Raw genomic sequence first — 20,183 nt, forward strand, 5'->3', positions numbered from 1 at the left:
AACAGAGAGGCTTCATAAACATCAGACAATGTATTATTCAATTAAACATTTGAAAATTAATTGATTGATTTTAGAAAATAATGTTAATATTTTTTGTACAATTTATAGTTTAATGTTCCAATAAAATGTTAAGGCTTTTAAGTCATTTCAATTTATTTTTGTAAAAAAAACTGAAATTCAGCAGTAACGAGTTGATCGCGAATATGTCCAGGGTTGGACCAAAAGAAATATCGTAAGCCTAGTTAATGTATAAAGTTAAAACAAATTAGAAAGGTAAGAATATAACGGGCTACGGTCTCAAGAACGATAAGAACCACCGCTGTACAGTGGGATCTATAAATATTACTAAGCAAATTGTCCATCACCACGTTCACTTCCTTTCCTATGCAACGAGGACCTCAAGAACTGACACAAAACACCAAACAATCTGCTTACAACCTCTGAACCAGTATATGTAAAAATACAGTCCTTAAGAATACATAGGATGAAGATAAAAACCAACGAAAATAGTCATGGCCATTTTGCTGAGCAATACTCAGGGTGCGTAATCCTTGGGGGAAACGGGGGGATTTCCCCCCACCAAAAATTTGGGGGGAGAGTTTTGTTACAACAAACAAAAGATAAATAATTACTTTTAATTTCAAATATCCTGTACTAAGAATAATATCGAAAACACACACAAATTAGTGTAGTTGTGAGTATTGAATACTTCCTCTCTCCCAAGATTTCATTAACAAATCTACATAAATATGCATAATAAAAGTAAAATAATAACAACTATGAAATCTAATTGATTTATATTAACATAAAGCAAAAACTTAATAAAAACTTACACATAATAAAACCACTTCAACTATTTCATAATTTATTAACATCTTTAACCAGTTAGTAATGGACGTAGTTTGCTACTTTGTAATATCTAATATATTTAAAAGTAACAAATTTATTTATTTTTGGGTAATTAATAATAATAATATATTTTTAATTTAGTAATTTATTTTTATTTTTAATAACATTATAAATATGTATAGCCATCGTATAATTTATATGTATGTTTGTGGGGAGGGGGTTGTAAATTAAGATCTTTCTCCCCCACCAGTCTTAAATGATTTCGCGCCCTGGCAGTACCACAACATTTCATATAAGTACATGTAATATGTGCCCTTCTTGAGAAATTGTGTGGAGACACAAGGTGCCTTACCCCTCCTTCCAAAGTCGGAGACTATGCACTGACCTCATGTACTCGAATGTAGAGGTGAGAAAATTGGGGGGGGGGGGGGGCAAGGACAGTTTACTTTATGTTGGTAGTCAAGGCTTAGCATTAAGAGGTCATAGTGCGGGGGCCAAAATGGCAAAAAGTGGGGGGAAAACTGCGCCCACAAGCCGCCACTGTATAAACATTACATTAATCTTCTTATTAGTAAACCATAATTTTGTTCATCACTATTGAAACACATAGAGAAGTAACAGTTAATTTCGTTACTTTTTACCTCAAATAGTAACAGAGTTACTAAAAAGCAACTACACTCTATCCCGGGTATGTCTGGAGCGAGCGAACGAAAACAAGTGACTGCGCAAGTAGTGACTCGGAAGGGCTCGGCCAATGAACGTGAGGGGGAAGTGGATATGGCCACCAGCCATTTGCAGAAGTGCACGCTGCTTCGCGCCGCCAACTCGCAGTCTTCCCTTTTCTACTGTTATCCGTGGCCCTACTCCACATATTCTCGGGACAGAGTATACTCAGGAAACCAACTGTTATTTTCAGACTGAATTTGGAGACGGTAAAGGCCGAATCACACGGCACTAGTTTTGCGCTACCCATCTGCTAGTTTTCGCGTCACATGATACTTGTTACAGTACTTGTCTGTATAATTTTGTTTCCACAAGACATTGCGCAGGGCAGACAATCTAGCTGTTATTAACAATTAAAAAAGAAAAGTATGGACTAGAAATTGACGCGAAAGAAAACATGGTATAAATATATATATAAGGCTGCAAGCGGCGCGGCATCAGAGCTTGTCTTTCCCGGTGAACGGGGTCCGCGACAGTCGCACGCTACAGTCTGTTTTTTTTCGCTCTCCCTGCTTTCGCTCTCTTTCCCTTTCTGTTGACGTTTCAGACTGACGCCAGTATAATCCTCCCTCGGAAGTTGTGTTGTGTTGTGTCGTGTCCGTGTGTTGAGATTGTGGCTTAATATGGAACCACAAAAGTTTACATTACAACAAAGGATTTATCTTGTCGAGTGTTACTTCGGAAAGAGGAATTGTGGAGAAGTGCGACGACGTTTTGCAACGAAATTTCCTGGTGTTCCCGTTCCACATAGGACCATTATATTAAACCTCGTAAAAACGTTTAGAGTAATAGGGTCAGTTCTGAATAAAAGTGGAAAGAAAAATGGGTAATCTAAAAAATAAAGTACACAAAGACAATCCGCACACCATCCGTGAGTTAAAAGACAGTATTGTACACTTCGCAACATGTTATTTGACCGCCCTGAAAAATTTCAAAGTCCGGAATTCGTAAATTTGGCAGCATAGCGCTTCAGAGCCAACTAAGAGTAGCCAACTTTGCAACATTTCTTCTTCCTGAATGAAAACGCTCGTGAATTTTTTTTTCATTCTTTCACATTCCATAAAGTAAAGATACCCTAAAGCACTAATAAAATACATGAGTAGACAAAAAAATGTTAAGTAGAAATACGAATGTTGAAAATATTTCAAGATTCCTCGCTCTGAATTTGAAAAGAGGTAAATTTATGTGCATTTTGAAACACTGAACAAGTTCTCATCCACTTGGAAAGAATTGCCGTCACATTTGAATGCAAGGAGGCAAATTCATGATGATTTTATACGAAATTTTTATGAAAGATACCTTGCACAACACCAAACGATTCTGCAAAGTGTGTCTTTTCCTTGGTTATTGGCGAAAAATGGTTCGAAACTCCGGCACAAGGTTTCTTCAACTGAGATCAACGTGCTTTACTGAGGTTTTCGTTAGAAATCTCCTGGAGTAGTTGGTTAGATGACAACACTTTTCATTTTTTACTGTTTTCGTCAAGATCGAAACATCGTAGGTTCAAATCCCACCCCTTCCTGATTATGGTTTCTTTTTTATTTACCGAATACGAAGTGTTGTAATAACGTAATATAAGATTATATGATATTACTGTAAATATTTATGCGATGCATACTCAGTGGCGGCGATTGAGTTCCAAAACTGATGGGGCAAGGTGTCAAAACTGGGGGTTTCCCTTGGGAGATAAGGTTTAGCATAGTGGGAGGGCAACTGTTCCTCTACCCCCCCCCCCGTCTAATCGTTGCCACTGTGCATGCCTCAAGTAATATTTCTACTAATGTTCTTAAACTTTCAGTGATTGGCAGGATGTAGGAAAAACTTATCCTTTCATTCAGCTGTCATAAGTTATGTTAACACATACGCGTATTTTAAGAACTTATATGTCATTAATATCTGTTCTTAAACAGGATGTTGTAATCAAGGGGTCCCGGGCTCAACACCCGGTGGAGGCACGTTGCTTCGGATTCTAGTTTAAAATATAGATCCAGTACCGAATAGTCTGTCTGTGCAGCAAGTAGACTTAAAACAACAATAGAGAAACATATACAAATCAGCGGCGTATACTCTGGGTCATCTAGGTAATAGCAGATGACCCGGCTGTATTTCTTTTTTTTTTTTAAAAAAAAATGTGTATATATATACACATTTCTTCCCAATTTTCTTCCAAACCAATTTCGATGCATACATTTCCTTGCTTCCAGCGCGCGAATACTTCCAATCGTTTGCCGCCGAATGTCCGGGAACCTTTCTCCAGCCGGTGGAATGTCTACAGGGAATCTCACCCTGACGTCATTCCTCCCGCTTCCCTTGCAACCCTTGGCGAGGAGGGAGGAGAAAGGAAAGAGGGGGAGGAAACATTGCTTTTCAGGCGCGGTGATTCCGTGCCCAGGGTAAGCTCCTTCTTGTGAGAGTCCACCGGTCGCACTCTCAACCTTCAGAGCCTCTCCATTCCCTCCGCTGAATAGGGAAAACATACCCGGTAGAGTGCGAAGAACAGGAAAACTGAATAACATGGGCAAACCAATTCTACGCTAATTTTCACTTTACATTTGCTTCTGTCTTGCTGATTTCTGTTACTTGAACATAAATTTATCAAAAGGGAAAAACTTAAATATTGAAGATGAAGCAAACTGAATTAAAATTCAAAGCTTAAGAAATTAAAGCACCTATTTGCTGACTCCCCCCAATCCTTGTATTTACAAAAATAGTGATTGTTTCTCCTCTCTAATCTTCAAAAGCAGCGAGAATACTTCTTTCACGGAACTGAATATTTTTTAAAGGGAAAGATATGAAAAATAAATTATATATATTAGTTAATTTAAGTTGCTATATTCCGCCTGTTTAGATTAATAGTGATGAAGATGAACGAATTAAACATAAACGAAAAAAACACATCAGGCACGTAACCAGGTGGAGGACTCGGGGGGGCTGAAACCCCCCCCCCTCCCCGAAATCCTACAAATATCTAATTTAAAAAGTGTATAGTGATAATTAATTGTACTTCATTAGCAGGATTAAACACTTTGCATAATACGTTGTAATAATCTGAGATTCATCTTCAGGACTTCTAACCCCACTGTTTCAACTTTATGTGGCGGCTGCTAATAAGGGATGATACCCATCCCGAAATAAAATTCTGGCTCTGACCTGCAATGATTCGAACTTTTAAAAACCTGTCATTTCGAGCTCGGAAAGGGATTTTTTTATCATTCATAGGGAATTTCTTTCTGAGCCAGGAGCACAACAACAGAAGTTTGGCGCGTGAAACTGAATGCGTGTAGTCGTTGGCTTCGTGTTTATTATTTATTAAGGTGTTAGTGTTTGTCGTGATAGTGCTGTGTTAAAGGGTAATGGATGTGATACAAGATTTGCTGGTGAAACCTTTTGGAACAAGATCTTTTCAGGAGAAGTTGCAAATTGTTAATACAGGTAGGCCAGTGTCATCGCTTGAACTTATTTCTACACACAAAGACAAAAATCGGGAATATGTGAGGCATATTCGCAAGCAAATTATGACAAAACACCATGGTTGACAGGAAGTATAAGTGTTAATAAGCTTTGCATTTTTGTTGGCCGTGCTTACTTTTCGGGGCTGAAAAGAATGTATGGACGCGTGGCTGATACTGTAATCTTTGCAACACTTGTGTCAAACATGAAAAATCCAAAAGTCACATAACTTCCTTTGTTAAGCTGCAATCTTTCGCAAAGACACGTATTGACGTGAACTGGACAAACAGCGTGCTTTGGATGTGGTACGGCACAAGTGATCGGGTCCTGGAGTAAGTTGAATTTTGCACTTAAATTAATATTGCGGGTTTTTATTTCACTAGTGCACGTCTTTCATTTTATATTTCACAGGCTGTTTTTTATAGCTTTATAATACTGTCTTGTTTTATTATTTGAAATTCTACACGTATAGTAAACTGCAATAACGAGAATTAATTTATTGTGATCGTAGCAATAAGACAAATATTCCGACACAATATTCCTAAATCCAATATGGAGCTTGACATAAATTGCACGGAAACTTTTGGAGTTTGAGGATCAAAAGGTCGGAGATTACCCACTCGTTAGAACCAGCATACACCACTGATACAAATAGAATGTTCTTTGCTTGGAAGTTACGAGTGAGTAGCGTAACCCGGTCATAAAAATCTTCTATAACGGCTGAGGGCTCGACGTGCTGACCCCACGTCACCTCATACCAGTTGAAGAACTCACACCTCTAGGTAGAATTGTGGGAAGGAGACTGGCAGTCGAGAGATAGGCCAAGGCCCTATATGCTCGTCAATACTCGTCAGAAATTCAATCAAATTCATTCAGCTGTGCGTCATAAGTTGTGTTAACACACATTATGAGTCAATAATAATAAGTTAAGAAATTGACAAGACGTTTCTGTACTGAAGGTAACTAGAGGTTGTTTTCTTGTAACGTCGTTACTGTGTCCAGCTCGGCATTGTGATTAAAATTACTCTATCTGCATATTCACTTTCCTCTTACATAAGTTTTCCTTTCGCGAAAACATCGTTCCATAGTTTCCAGTTTCTCAATATATTTTTCTATGAAGTGTTGAATATAATTCTAGCCTGCTTTCCACAAGCTACACAACTTCTTCCTCTCTCTCTCTCTCTCTCTCTCACTCAGAGGTGCAATGTAACATAATTTAAGAAGGCCATTGTTGCACAAACGATAAACGAACATGTGTTAAATTCGGTAAGATCAGCAGGTAAGGGAAGCTCGATTTTAGCTGCAAATCAGTGCCTTCGTTACAGGAAAATCCCCAACAAAGCAAGGAAATAACTAATGAATGGTTATGCTTTACGATCTTTAGGGTTAAAAATAGGTGATCTAAATCTTTAAAAGAAAACCGTTTTCCAGATAGAATAGGTGTATGCATGAATAGAAAACAAAAATTAAGATATTGTATTAGCTGTGGAGTTCATTCTGTTGTAGCTTTGTGGCACATCCGGTAAAGGCACCCATTTCCAGTTCCACTTGTGTCTTTGATTAGGGTTCGAGCCTCACTTCATCTGGATATTTTTATTTATATTGAGGCCTGTAAGACAATAATATATGAAAGGTTCCAAATTATTTCTTACACGAGTGTATTTTTTTTAAAATTTGTTAGTCCTGAAAAGGACTGTTTGGGAAAATTGAACATTTATTTAATATCTTGTCCAGTAGCCACCTGCATCTATGACATGTCTCAGGCGTCGAGGAACGGATTGCACAAGATGTCGAATATACCTGTGCGAAGTGCACACTTCATTCCAGGCATTGTTGACGTGGTCAAATAGTTCATCACTTCTGCGAGGTGGTGGATCGGGCCAGCTTTCTTTCAAACATCGAACGACCTCGGCCCACATATTTTCAATTGGGTTGATGTCGCATCCCATGGGTGGCCAGTCAATTAGATGTATGTCGTTTCGTTCAGAAAACCAACGCTGAACGATGGCTGAATCATGGATGGAGGAGTGGTCTTGCTGGAAGTCAATATTTCCCTCGGGATACAAAGCTCGCACGCCAGGAACCATAACATGCTCCAAAATGTGCACATATTGTATCCCGTTGAGACGTCCTTCTATGCGGTGTAGGTCACCTCCGCCACCGAGAGATATCCAACCCCAGACAGGCACGCTCACGCGTCCACGCCGACGTGAGTTAGCAAAAAAATGGGGATCAAATCGTTGTCCTTGACGCCGGTAGACCAGAACCGGACCATCATTTGCAGTAGAAAATACTTTCTCGTCTGAGAAGATTACTCTATCCCAAATCCTATCAATATTTTCTTCAGCAAATGCTAGCCTATCAGTTCTGTGTGCATCCGTCAAGACCTCCTTCTTTGCTGCCCTTCGTGCCCGTAAACCAGAAGCAGCCAGCCTCCGCCGAACTGTCTGTGGGCAACCAGGAAAATCGGCCCTTGCTTTGAGTTGAGTGGCTGACTGGAATGGATTGGCTTCACACTCCGCTATCAGCCGATCGTCTTGCACTGGTGTCGAAACACGGCCCCAGCTCTCGCGTCTTTTCCGTGATGCCTCACCAGTTTCTTCGTATCGAGCCCACCACCTCCTTGCTGTCCGTGCTGGAACGCCATACTGCTCGCCAGCTAAACCAGGTGACAATCCAGCTCCCTCGATCAAACCGATCACTCTTTCTCTTGTGGATTTGTTGTAGTGCTCCATTCTTCGCGAGGTTGAAGAAAGAAATGTTGCATGCCTCTGTTTAGAGCGTAGTTCAAAGGAAATAAGGTCTTCTATTGGTATAGTTAATCACGTGATGCTGCAGTTGGTTCAAAGACGACTTCCAATTACATTCAGCCATGAAAAGTTTCGTACGAATTCATACCAGAAAAGGATGTCAAGAATAATAAAATAAATTTAACCATTATTTACAATTACATTACTTTCATTTAACAAATAAATAAAGAATAATTATGACAAATGTGCTACAACGAGTGCTCTTTACATCCATGTGTAAAAGTATTTGGTATTACTAAACACGCACACACGTTCGGAACATCTGTAGCGTAGTTGTAACGTTTCAGACAAGCATACATCTTCTTACGTTCATCTTTTCTCTTTGAGGTATTGGTTCAAACCCGGCTCAGCTTTCACGTTTTTTTTTATGTAATACTTAGTAAAGTTTTTGTCACAATTTTTTCGTCCACAAAAAAAACAATAAAAACAATAATTAAACGATCTTCTCCCCAAAACAATAATTGCAACATCATATTTATTCACATAATAAATCTATTCCACTCATAAAATTGATTCCTTCGGGTCTTAATGCAACATCACCGAAACATTCAAGTTTCAATGTTCATGTTGGAAATTGAACAATAAACAGTTTTAGGGACACATTGCTTTATATAAAACCTCATGTTATTATAGAAATATACACAAGAAGTCGAATGAAAGTATGCGTAAGGAATACTCTTGAAACTCTAGAGTTGTAATCATGCGATTTGTTTTTCATAGAGTAATCTGTTATATTCAAGGTTAATTATTTCAAATTTTTTGTATTCAGTAAATATCGTACTTCTGTGTTCACTTCAACAGAAAAGAAATTGAGCGGCTAGGATTTGAACCTGTGATCTTTCATTTTAGATAAAAAAAATACACGTCTTACCAACTGTTCTACAAGGAAATAGACAAAAAGTTTCCTAACATGGTTGCGGCAACAACCACCTGCCAGTGCTCCAAACATTTCTTTGCCACAGATTGTGGATAAGTTCCTCTCTACACAAATGCCCGGTATTTTGCAGTGTATTTTAGCTCAAATTTTGCCTAAACTCATGCGAACTTTGATGAAGAGGATTTACCGGGATATCAACGAGGTTATTTCTGGATAGGCTTCCGAGGTTTCGAGAGCTCTTTTATCTTCAGGGATTGAAGGGATGACGGATAACGTGCTTGTTACCACTGGCAAGCGTGGTCGTAACTGCGATTCCTCATGCTGCCGAATTTTATTTTCGGAAGGAGTATGGCATCGGACGTAAAATATATATATATACTGTTCTTGGATGATCTCTCTGTGTATATCAGGAGGTGGCAGTAATGATGAAGCGTTTAGAATTTTCGGAAACCATTTCAATTATATTACTGAATCACGTGCCACGTGGAATGGCAGAATCAAGTAACGTATAAGCAAGTTTGAGGGTGGCTGTTTTGAATATTGCGAATTTGGTGGAAAGTTCGTTAGATATACTTTCTGTTGAAATAACAGTATTATTTTGTTGAAATTAGACAAGTATTTTGGATATAAAGCAGTGCCGAATTAATGATCATTCTCAAGTTTTGCATTTATTAGATGTCACGTAATATATAAATAGTTATTAGTAGATTTTTATCGCATCGGCCTCGGTCGCAAAAGGTATTTACTTACGTTTATTGGGGATTTATTATTAGATTTAGATGCATTGGAAGATCGAAGTGAGGGGAACAAGAACAGTCATTACTAAATAAACGACATCACATAACCAATCTTAGCGAATTGAATACATTAAACTCTCCCGTTCGTTACAAAAATTCAATACATCAATGTAGTGGATTATTTCCTATTATAATTGTGTGTGTTTGTGTGTTAGTATTTTGAAATAATTAATATTTTAGTTGTGGAGTGAAGAGCGTACACAATACTTATCTTAAATTCCATTACTTGATTGATGATTTGGTTTAATTTACTTCGCCTTTGTGACGTTTTTGGTTCATCGCGAAGATGAGAATGGGTGGTGGGATGATGAAATTGATGAAGGAACACTTACAAAGAACACCCATGCCTGACCAGGATTCGAACCCAGGATTAATACCATTACCTACAGCATCCTGAATGCATATATATTATATGTAAATTAGTCATAATGTGTGTTAACTCAGCTTATGACGAATAGCTAAAATACAAAAAGTTTTAACCTTAAATCCTGGCAAGCAACTGAATAAGCATTAACCTTCTTAGGGAGAAAATGTGCAGAAGAGACATCCCTTGAAGTGTGCATCGGATATTTTACAGTGTTGAAATATCAATTGTCTCTGTTTAGCGCGCGCACACACACACACACACACACACACACACACACACACACACACACACACACACACACACACACACACACACACACACACACACACACACACACACACACACACACACACACACACACACACACACAAAAAAAAATAGAGGGTGGGATTTGAACCCGCGACCTTTCAAGTATGTTGAAAAATATGGATACCAGCGTCTAACCAACTGCTCTACGTTAACTTAATGACAACATTCCCTTACAAACACGTAGATGTTTATGATAAAATCGATCTTCCTGTGTTCCAGCATGTTTTCTCCACAAGTCGTGAAATAAATGATTTCTTTTAGATCTGTTCGATATTGTGCAGGGCATTGTAAATAAAATGTCGCATAAACTCCTCAGAAATTTGCCTCTTTCTACTCAAACTTGATGGCGATTTACTCCAGGTGGAGAAAACCCCTGTTCAGTGTTTCAAACCTATGTGATATCAAGTCGAGCACGCAGAATTGTTACAATTTCGCACAATTCTCATTCTTATTCTTATTTCAATTTACTATTTCAGTTTCAGTGTGTATTATATTAGCGATTGATAGTTTATAAGTTCATGGAATGTGCGAAATTGGAATCCTTTCACCGCAGCGTTTTTCGTCTAGTTGAATGACGAACTCAAAGTTGGCTACTCTCAGCTGGCGCTGAAGTGCAATGTTGCTAAGTTTACGATTTTCGGACTTAGAATTCTTTCGGGGCGGTCAAATAAGAAGTTGAGAAGTGTACCAGAAATCGGGAGAATTACAGTAGACGAACTTGCACGTGTAAATGCCAATTTCCTTCGGAGATGCCAGGAATGTGTTGCAGCAGAGGGACATCATTCTCAACACCTTCTGTAGTCAAGGTTAGTACACAATATGAAAACTGTAATATTAATAGCCGACTCTAGCGACTGTCGCGGACCCTTTCACCGGGAAAGACAAGCCATGATGCCGGGCCGCTTGCCGCCGAGTCTCGTAGCGAATGTCAGGGAATGCTCTGTATTTTATTACATTATGTCAAACATTTAATACACTTGTAATAATAAGGATTTTCATTATCGGCTAATTATATTTGTCACGTAGAAATCTCATCGCTTTGCATAAATACCTAAATATTAATGAACTGATGACAAATTCACAGCCGGACCCCGTGGCTGAGTGGTTAGCACATCGCGCTGCAACACCAGGGGTCCCGGGTTCGAATCCCGCTCGGGCATGGTTGTTTGTAAATGTCCATTCATCAATTTCATCACTCATCTCCATCTTTGCAAATTAGCCAAGAGGCACAAACCGCGAAGTAAAATAAAACAAATCAATCAATCAATCAAACGAATGCACAGCTTTTATTGAGAAGCGAAGAAAAACAAACAACCAACACTCGGAAACCACAGAAAAAACTTTCTTTTGGAGAACTCACAGATTATCTTCACACGGGCAAACTTCGCTCTGATTGGCTGTTCCACAGAAATCCAGCCCAGAAAGCCAGTTGCAATTAGAACATGTCCTAATCGTCAAAACTATTTAAGCAGCCAGTCCGGTAGGCATGATTTCCACACGTAGCTAGTTCAACGCCAAGTAGGGCATTCCTACTGGATTCCGTGTGATTCAGCCTTAACTTTCCAAAGATTGGTAAATTCATTCACATCACTATAACTGTTGTAAGCATAGTAAAAATACACGACCTAACGTATCTAAAGATTGTAGTTCAAATACACAAACATGAGACATTGATCAGTGAAGTAACCTAACCCACTAACCTGACCCAGAAAAAGGGGAGTACCGAGTATACCAACAGGCTGTGTGCATTTGCTTCTTCTGCTTAGCTTCGCCCAACACTCCAACCGTCTTTCCAGCCTCTTCAGCGAACGCAGCATGTTGCGGAGTCTTCACCAGGCTTATTGGAATGCTGACGAATGTGCACCGTGTCAATAAGTTACAATAAACATGTCTGGAACAGCGGAAAAATACTTGACGTATCTGGAATAGGAGAATGTCGTGCTCGAACGGTCAAAGGGTAAAGGTTCTGATCGATAACACTAACAGTCTGGAGTATAATCAACCGTCAACCATGTAGGGAACGAAGCTTATCTCTTGCGTGATACAATTCAAAAATTTTCCCTCCAATGTGTGTAGCAGTGGCGGCGATTGGGTTCCAAAACCGGCGGGGGGGGGGGCAAGGTGCCAAAACTGCCTCCCTCGCCACCCCTAATCGCCGCCACTGTTATGTTACATACAGGGAGGTTATTGCAGCATGCCACCGCTTCAGCATCGGCCGTTTGCCGGCCCTATCATGCAACAGGTGCCGGCAAATTGCGTAACAGATAGCCCGTAACAGAAACCGCTTGTTTTGTAATGTTTCCACTTTTCACAATTACAGTTACAATTACAATTGAAATAAGCACGTACCTTGTCGCACGGATGCAGGAAAAGGTGTCCTCCCAAATACAAATATTTCCGGCACCTTATTTCTGACAGAAAATCTTAGATTAGACATCGCTACTTTATCCTCAGTTGACAGAAAGGGAAGACAGCATCCCGGCGCATAAAGCAAACCGAAAGCGTAAAATGATATTTAAAAGTAATAATAATGATGATCACTAACCTCCTGTGTTATAAGAGATGTTGAAAATGACTTCCTTCAACAGCAATACAACACGTTTCTTAGGTTCAAGAGATCCTGTCTATCGTAATCCCTGACCACTTTTCTGCAAGAATTCGTTTTCACGTAATTATCGTACATAAAAACTCTATGTTCAAGACTATATTTGTTTAACGACATAAGTAATGAATGAATAACAATTAACACACAATAAAGCACTAGCACACCAACTCAATAACACAGTATAAACAAAACGCGTACTGATAAACGCGAACAGAAGTGAACATGAATGAGCGTAGACTCACTGTCTGGTAGCCGACAGTGTTGCTAACCATTTTTCGGCAATGTCCCTACAGACGTAGTCAAAATGTCCCTACAACTGACCAAATGTCCCTACGCCAAGTAAAGTGACTAAAAAAAAAACACCTCATGAGCATGCAAACAGAAGATAAAATATACACATTTACTTACCAAATCTTTCTGCTCGGTGCTTCCACAATTAATGAAGGAGCGAATTTACAATACAGGACCTCTCCCCGATTTTTTGTAATATTTCGCATACTCACTAATTGAGGCCTCCTAATCACGAATTTGAAGTTAAAATTTGGGGGGTCACGTGTAGAAATTGCAAAATAAGTGACATTGAGTGGTCCGCGATCGGCACGATTGCTTATTATTTACCGGAAGATTTTGTGTTTCCAATACTTAAAAAACGAAATATACATTCCTGATATTACTACGACCCCAAATTTTAACTATGTTTGCCTATCCTAACCTAACCTAACCGTACCTGAATGGTTCGTGGGGCTATCCGTCAATGGTTTGTTGGGCTACCCGTGCATGTTTTTTTCGAGCCCAAATTTTAACTATGTTTGCCTAACCTAACTTAACCTAAACTTACCGAGAATGGTCAGTGGGGCTATTCCTGAATGGTTTTGCGGTAATTGTGATTACGAACCGATAAAAAATATTATTTTCGTAGCACTTTAACGGCAAACGTTCATCATCGAAGACGCTATTTTCGTATCCTGCAATTTTATGATTGATGTACTGTTGCCAAATTTACCTGTAATCAAATCAGTTCTTCTACATCGTGATTGTCGCTGTCACATGTAAGCACGTTCTTTGGGCAATATACTGAAATCCATAAGTTTATTAATTAGCCCACAGCCATCCTCCTGAACACTCCACCTAACAATCTGTACAACATTAACAACTTTTTTACTGTTCTCTTCCGCCATTCTTACACGATCCATGCTCTCCAAGTATGAAATCAACAGTGTGGCAACGCTGTAGACAGCGTAACTAATTTTAATTTGTTCATATCAACAAATATGGCTACCATACTTGTATACGGAGAATCATTGCGAGAATTGAAAAGCTTATTTTACAACTTCTACACGTTAATGAACATTTTTTCCCCCTCACCCCAACATGTTAACTTGAGATAAATAATCACGAATAATTATTTCGTGAGTATAAGACGTAGCATAGAAATTACAGAAGGGTCCGGTATTGTAAATTCTTGCCTTAATGAATAATAGGGGTGTGCTGGACAGAATTTTTTGGGTCGGGACGGGATCGGGACGGTAATTTTTTAAAATCCCGACATTCGGGACTGAAAAATTTGCAATTTCCCGACCAAGTCGGAAAATTTTCTGGACGGGAAATGTTCGAAATTTCCCGAAGCACTGGAAATCTCGAATTTTACAAGTCATTTTCACTTTAAGTGATTGTTTTTGCATTTCTAGAATAAAAACTTACAACTTTCGATAAGTTCCAGAAACTTACAAGGCAGAAAACGTCGAGAATTAACGACTTTTTAAAGTAAAGAATCCAGCACACCCCTAATGAATAACGTTGAGTCGTTTACTGTTGATTATGTTATTTGAAGTCATACATGCTGCTGCTGTGAAGAGATAGATGTTGGTTGGTGATGCTGTATTTCCTGCATTCTTTAACAATTTTGATCCCATTTTATTTCCCTTTTTTGTTTTTGTATCACTTAACATTGAAAATATTCTTTCCGTTTCCGCGTTAGAATGCGGCAATGTTAGCACTATTTTCGCGAGAGTGGAAATGTTTTCAAAAAGGAACTTGCCTTGAAAGTTTTTGGTAACCGATAACATGTTCCAAAATTCTGATGGAGATCTGTTAGTTAGTTCTTTTTTCTCCTCCTCGCTAAAGTATCCAGATAAACTAATTCATAAAATGTAATTCACCAAGATTGAAAAAAGTACCTACGTTTTCCCTCATTTGGCAAAATCTGTCCCTACGTTCCTACGCGGGCGACATTTAGTGAAAAGTCCCTATGCGTAGGGACATGTCCCTACGGTTGGCATCACTGCCGACACGTGCAGTATGAAGCGCCATCTCGCGGCTGACAACTCACCCAACCCCCGATAAGCTGCAGGCGCTGTCGCGACAACTGAGAATAAAGTAGCGATGACTAATCTAAGATTAGACGTCAGAAATAAGGTGCCAGAAATATTTGTATTTGGGAGGACACCTTTTCCTGCATCCGTGCGACAAGGTACGTGCTTATTTCAATTGTAATTGTAACTGTAATTGTGAAAAGTGGAAACATTACAAAACAAGCGGTTTCTGTTACGGGCTATCTGTTACGCAATTTGCCGGCACCTGTTGCATGATAGGGCCGGCAAGCGGCCGATGCTGAAGCGGTGGCATGCTGCAATAACCTCCCTGTACTATGTCTGAATTATGATTCATGTATTTATAATTTGATCAGCGTAACGCGCTACGAAGCCAAAGTTTGTAGGTTCGAACAAGGATGGCCGCAGGATTTTTTCTCAGGGGGTGGCAGAGTCAAAGAAACTATTATTATTATTATTATTATTATTATTATTATTATTATTATTATTACATTACTACTGCTGCTACCACTTGTGTTTTTTTTTAAAAAAATAACATACATTTGTAATTTCCATATTCTGTATACCTATATACAGGGCTCGAAAAATTCCGGTCGCTAGGTCGCCATGGCGACTAAAAATTTCAGCCTGGCGACTGTGATGTTATGCTGTAATATGTACGAAATTTTGAAAATTCTAAGTTCAAATTGCAGTACAGCGTAAGTTAGCAAATTATTTTCTTTTTAAATCAACGTTGTGAACATTCCAGAGAGTCAGTAATAATTTCTTACTCTTTGTCCCCAACACCCCATTTCCTCTTTTCTCGAATGATTTAACAATGTTTTGAATACCGTGATGCTCAGCTTCTTATACAGAGTGTTTCAAAAGTTGCACAACCCAAACTTTGAAAATGTATATCATGAAAATCGTAAGATATATTTACACCGGGTTTTCTGCATTATAAAGTCTCATCCATTGAGATATTTTTCAATGCTTAAAATTATCAGTTTTCTCCATACAGAAAATTTAGATAAATTAATAACTGGCGGAAGGCAACGTTAAAGTTTTTCCAGAGATGCAATTTTGAATGAGAAAAATACGTAAGAAATTATGTAAGGGTCATAATTAGATGTCTGATGACTGATGCCATGTTAATCTGTCATTTGCGACCAATATTGGTCATGTGCAACATTTGATGGATTTTTTATTGGCGATTTTATGGGTTGAGTGAAAAAGTGCCATTTTTGGGACATATATGGCAATGCTAGCAGGTCGAAATATTATCAACAGACGCACGCCACATGTGCCTAAGTATTGGCTATACATTTAAATGAAAAATCATAAACCAAGATTTTGTGCCGAAATTGGACTCTTGAGAGAATCCTAGTCTGCCTCTGGTTACACTGAATTCTCTTCGCTCACTTTCGACGCTACTATGCCTGTTCTTTTAATTGATTCAGCATGGCGTATTCTTTGGAGCAGCGCGTGTGCATTGCTGAAGAGTATTTTACTACTCATTCTTACACTCGTGTGCAAGAGGTTTGCCAAGAAAAATCCTGCTTCTGCTGTACCTCACAAAGCAACTGTTGTACGACTAGTCAAACACCAACAAATGATCCCACAAGTTGTTAGGAGTTGGTATTATTATTGAAGATTAGGCACACACAGGAGATGTACTACGTAGAAAGTTCCAGCGAAAAATGCAGGCTCAAACAGGACTCGAACCTGGGTCTCTGGCATACCGTACGATTTCTCTAACCACTGAGCTACTGAGCCGACCTGATTTCTCGCTGTCGCTGTTTTACCTGTGTGGAATCGTCTCTGCCAGTGCTACCGCAACGGGATATGTTGCCTTTGAAACACAGTAGACTTCGACATTGCCTGGTTCCTCCCAGCGTAGAGATGTTAATGCATTTTTCGCTGAAAATTTCTACGTAGTACATTTCTTGTGTGTGCCGGATCTTCAATAATTAACATCTCTACGCTGAGAGGAACCAGGCAACGTCGAAGTTGACTGTATTTCAAAGGCAACAGATCCCGTTGTGGTAGCACTGGCAGAGAAGATTCCACGCAGGTAAAACAGCGACAGCGGAAAATCAGGCGAGGCCAGGCCGACTCAGGTCCCGGTGGAGGACTGGAGGCACATAGTGGTTCGGATCCCACATTAAACTGTAGGTCCAGTCCCAATTAGCCTCTCTGTGCATAAAGTGGACTTAAAACCAATTCAAACAAACAATATATCAATGTCGGCTATTTGGGGCGACCTGGGGGCAGTTGCCCCCGACTTTCTGCCAATTTTGCTCCCGTACTATGGCCTCATAATGCTTGTCTACCAAGAGAAAATAACCCCTCTCCACTTCCCCAGTTATCGCACCCAATAGTCGATACTGGTCAGAAGTATCTGCATAGTTCTGAGTTTCGCAAATTAAAAATGTTTTCAAATTTCCTTTATTTTCTTATACCAGAACTATTGAACAGCCACGATAATTGTAGGTTTAGAAAATAATATTTATAAATTAAATTATACGCAATTATTATTACAATAAAGAATTCTAAATGTGAGTTAATCCATAGCCCACTAGGAAGGATGGTAGCGGACTATGGTTAACCCCCCAAAAAAAAGAAGTGAGAAAGAGACATTTTCACCTGGTAACCAGTAACGGCGATTCAGTGCCAAAACTGAGGGGCAAGTACAATTTACTTTCTCGAGTTTTTTTTATTTAGGTCCACTTTTATGCACAGATAGACTAATTGGGACTGGACCTACACTTTAACGTGGGATCCGAACCACTATGTGCCTCCAGCGGGTCTGAGTAGACAAGCCTCATGCCCCTCCAATCACCACCCTTGCTGCGTTGCATCAGTGGTTATAAAGCTAAAAATATGTATAGTTTGAAGCATAGAATTTTACTATTTTTTCCAATTCTTGGATATTAGAATGCAATATCCCCATATGTGAATGCAAATGTTACAAGTAAGCTTCACTTTAACTTATTTCCAAAAACCAAATTTAAATTTTAGGTAGTTTATATTGTGTCAGAAAATATGATTTTAATGTCACGAACATGTTTGCACTCTTTCAACAGGAGGGGAAAGTGATAGCCACCTTACACTTTACCTCATATTCGTTTTTTCCATCCTCTAAAAGCTGGATATATTCTTGCTTAGATCATTGATGAATTTACACTTTCGCTTCGTTATTTCATAAAAATAAATATGACTTAATAATAAAAATTCACACTACGCGTTTTTGTATCGCGTATATTTGACTCTGAAATGAACTGGCCGACCTCTGTGGCGGAGTGGTTAGCATACCGCGCCACAATGCCAGAGGTCCCGCGTTCGAATCCCAGCTTGAGCATGAGTGTTGTTTGTGAGTGTCCCTTCATCAAAATCATCGCTCATCCTCATCATTGCGATTAGCCAAAGGAGCCAGGAAAGCGAATTAAAATAAACCATATCAATCAATCGAAAATGGACTGCTCAGATTACACGTGTTTCAGAAGTCTCAGATTGCGAAGCAACGACTTAGAATAATACGTACTAATGTAATGACTAGGAGTGGGCGGGACAGAACTTTTTTTGGTCGGGACGGGAGAGAATCGCGATTTCCGGATCAAGCCGGGAAATTTTCGGGACTGGAAATGTTTAAAAATTTCCCGACGCTGTGGAAATCACGAATTTTACGTCACTGTCTTTTATTTTATTATTTTTTTTTAGCAATTTTCGAGAAGTGTCAAGACACAATGCAGAAAACATCAAGAATTAACTACTTTTAGAATTGACCATTTGAAGGTTCCTGACTGCTCGGGGTCCTGAAAAGTGTGCAAATCATTCCCCGAAGTTGAGATTCTTTTTATACCTATCTCGGTACCGGCTTTTCTGGATCCCGCACACCCCCACTAATGACTCAGTTGGGAAAATGATCGTGTTCAGCTCCCAGATGCTAGGTGAGCATTGCTCGAATACTTAACGCGCCCCAAGTGATATGATGATCGTTATGTGTGGAAGCATTCTTGATGCAGCACATGTGCTATGATCGATGCTATCAGAGGCGCAACCACGAATTTTTGTCGGGGGGGCAAATACCAGGATAAACGTACCAATAATAATAATATTTTTATAATAATAATATTTTTATAATACTACTAATAATAATAATAATAATGTTAATAACATTATTATTATTATTATTGATTTGCTTTATTTTACTTCGCTTATTGCGCCACTTTTGGCTAGTTTGCCAAGATGGGAATGAGTGATCAGATGAAATTGATGAATGCACACTCATAAACATCCATGCCCAAGCCAGAATTCGAGCCCGGGACCAACATTATTATTATTATTATTAGTAGTAGTAGTAGTAGTATGATCAAAGACGTTATAACCCACGTAAATTATGCAAAAGGGGGGTAGAAGTTGGTGCTAAAGCATTTGTGTTCGAACAAACAATTTGAATTATTCAACATGTTCAATTTCACATTAATAATGAAAAACAAGCACACAAACTATTTTTGAAAGACAGAAAATGCTTGATAAATAAATTTCAAATATAATTCTTTTTTACATTAACATGTATAACTTTCATGCACGATATATGTTACACATTATGCAACATGGAACGATGTGGACACTAAATTGTGTACATATTCATATTATATACAACATATATTATTTAAATACATTACACAACCAATTCATCCATCTCACAAAAAAACAACAGCAAAAATTACATAAATTGTCTCTCAAATGTGCACGCTCCCTTTCCTCAAAACAATTGTTCATGTATTTATAACAACATCAATTAAGACAAGTCTTATTTCTCTATCTGGTAATTTACAATGCATTACAGAGAACAATTTTGAGCGAAGCGAGCAAGAAAATTTTTGGATCCAATTTTTTTGCAGGCTGAAATAAATATTGATTTGAGTGGCGTAGCGTTATAGTACGCTCATACGCCCGGCGTTGCCTGATTTAAATTTCAAAAATACGTAAATGCTGTAAATATAAAGTAAATCTTGACTAATTTCATATATGTTTTGACCTTCATGGCATTATAATAGCTTTTTTTCGCGATCCGCTTGCAA

At 38.8% G+C, this 20,183-nt stretch overlaps 1 protein-coding gene across 2 annotated transcripts in view; it reads right to left on the bottom strand.

Moving 5' to 3' along the window:
* arg (arginase) overlaps positions 1-20,183 on the bottom strand; it is a 72,962-nt gene that overhangs the window by 34,883 nt on the left and 17,896 nt on the right. Inside the window, exon 2 of one of the 2 annotated variants that reach the window (XM_083114180.1) lies at positions 11,883-12,102. The exons of the other annotated variant lie outside the window; for it this stretch is intronic. Within the exon in view, the coding sequence (XP_082970306.1) occupies positions 11,883-11,999 (117 nt within the window). The 5' untranslated portion in view covers positions 12,000-12,102. The remainder of the gene's footprint in view (positions 1-11,882; positions 12,103-20,183) is intronic. 2 annotated transcript variants of the gene reach the window in all.

The sequence above is a fragment of the Lepisma saccharinum genome, chromosome 28, assembly GCF_977018435.1.
Source record: "Lepisma saccharinum chromosome 28, izLepSacc3.1, whole genome shotgun sequence".
NCBI classification, from domain to species: Eukaryota; Metazoa; Arthropoda; class Insecta; order Zygentoma; family Lepismatidae; genus Lepisma; species Lepisma saccharinum.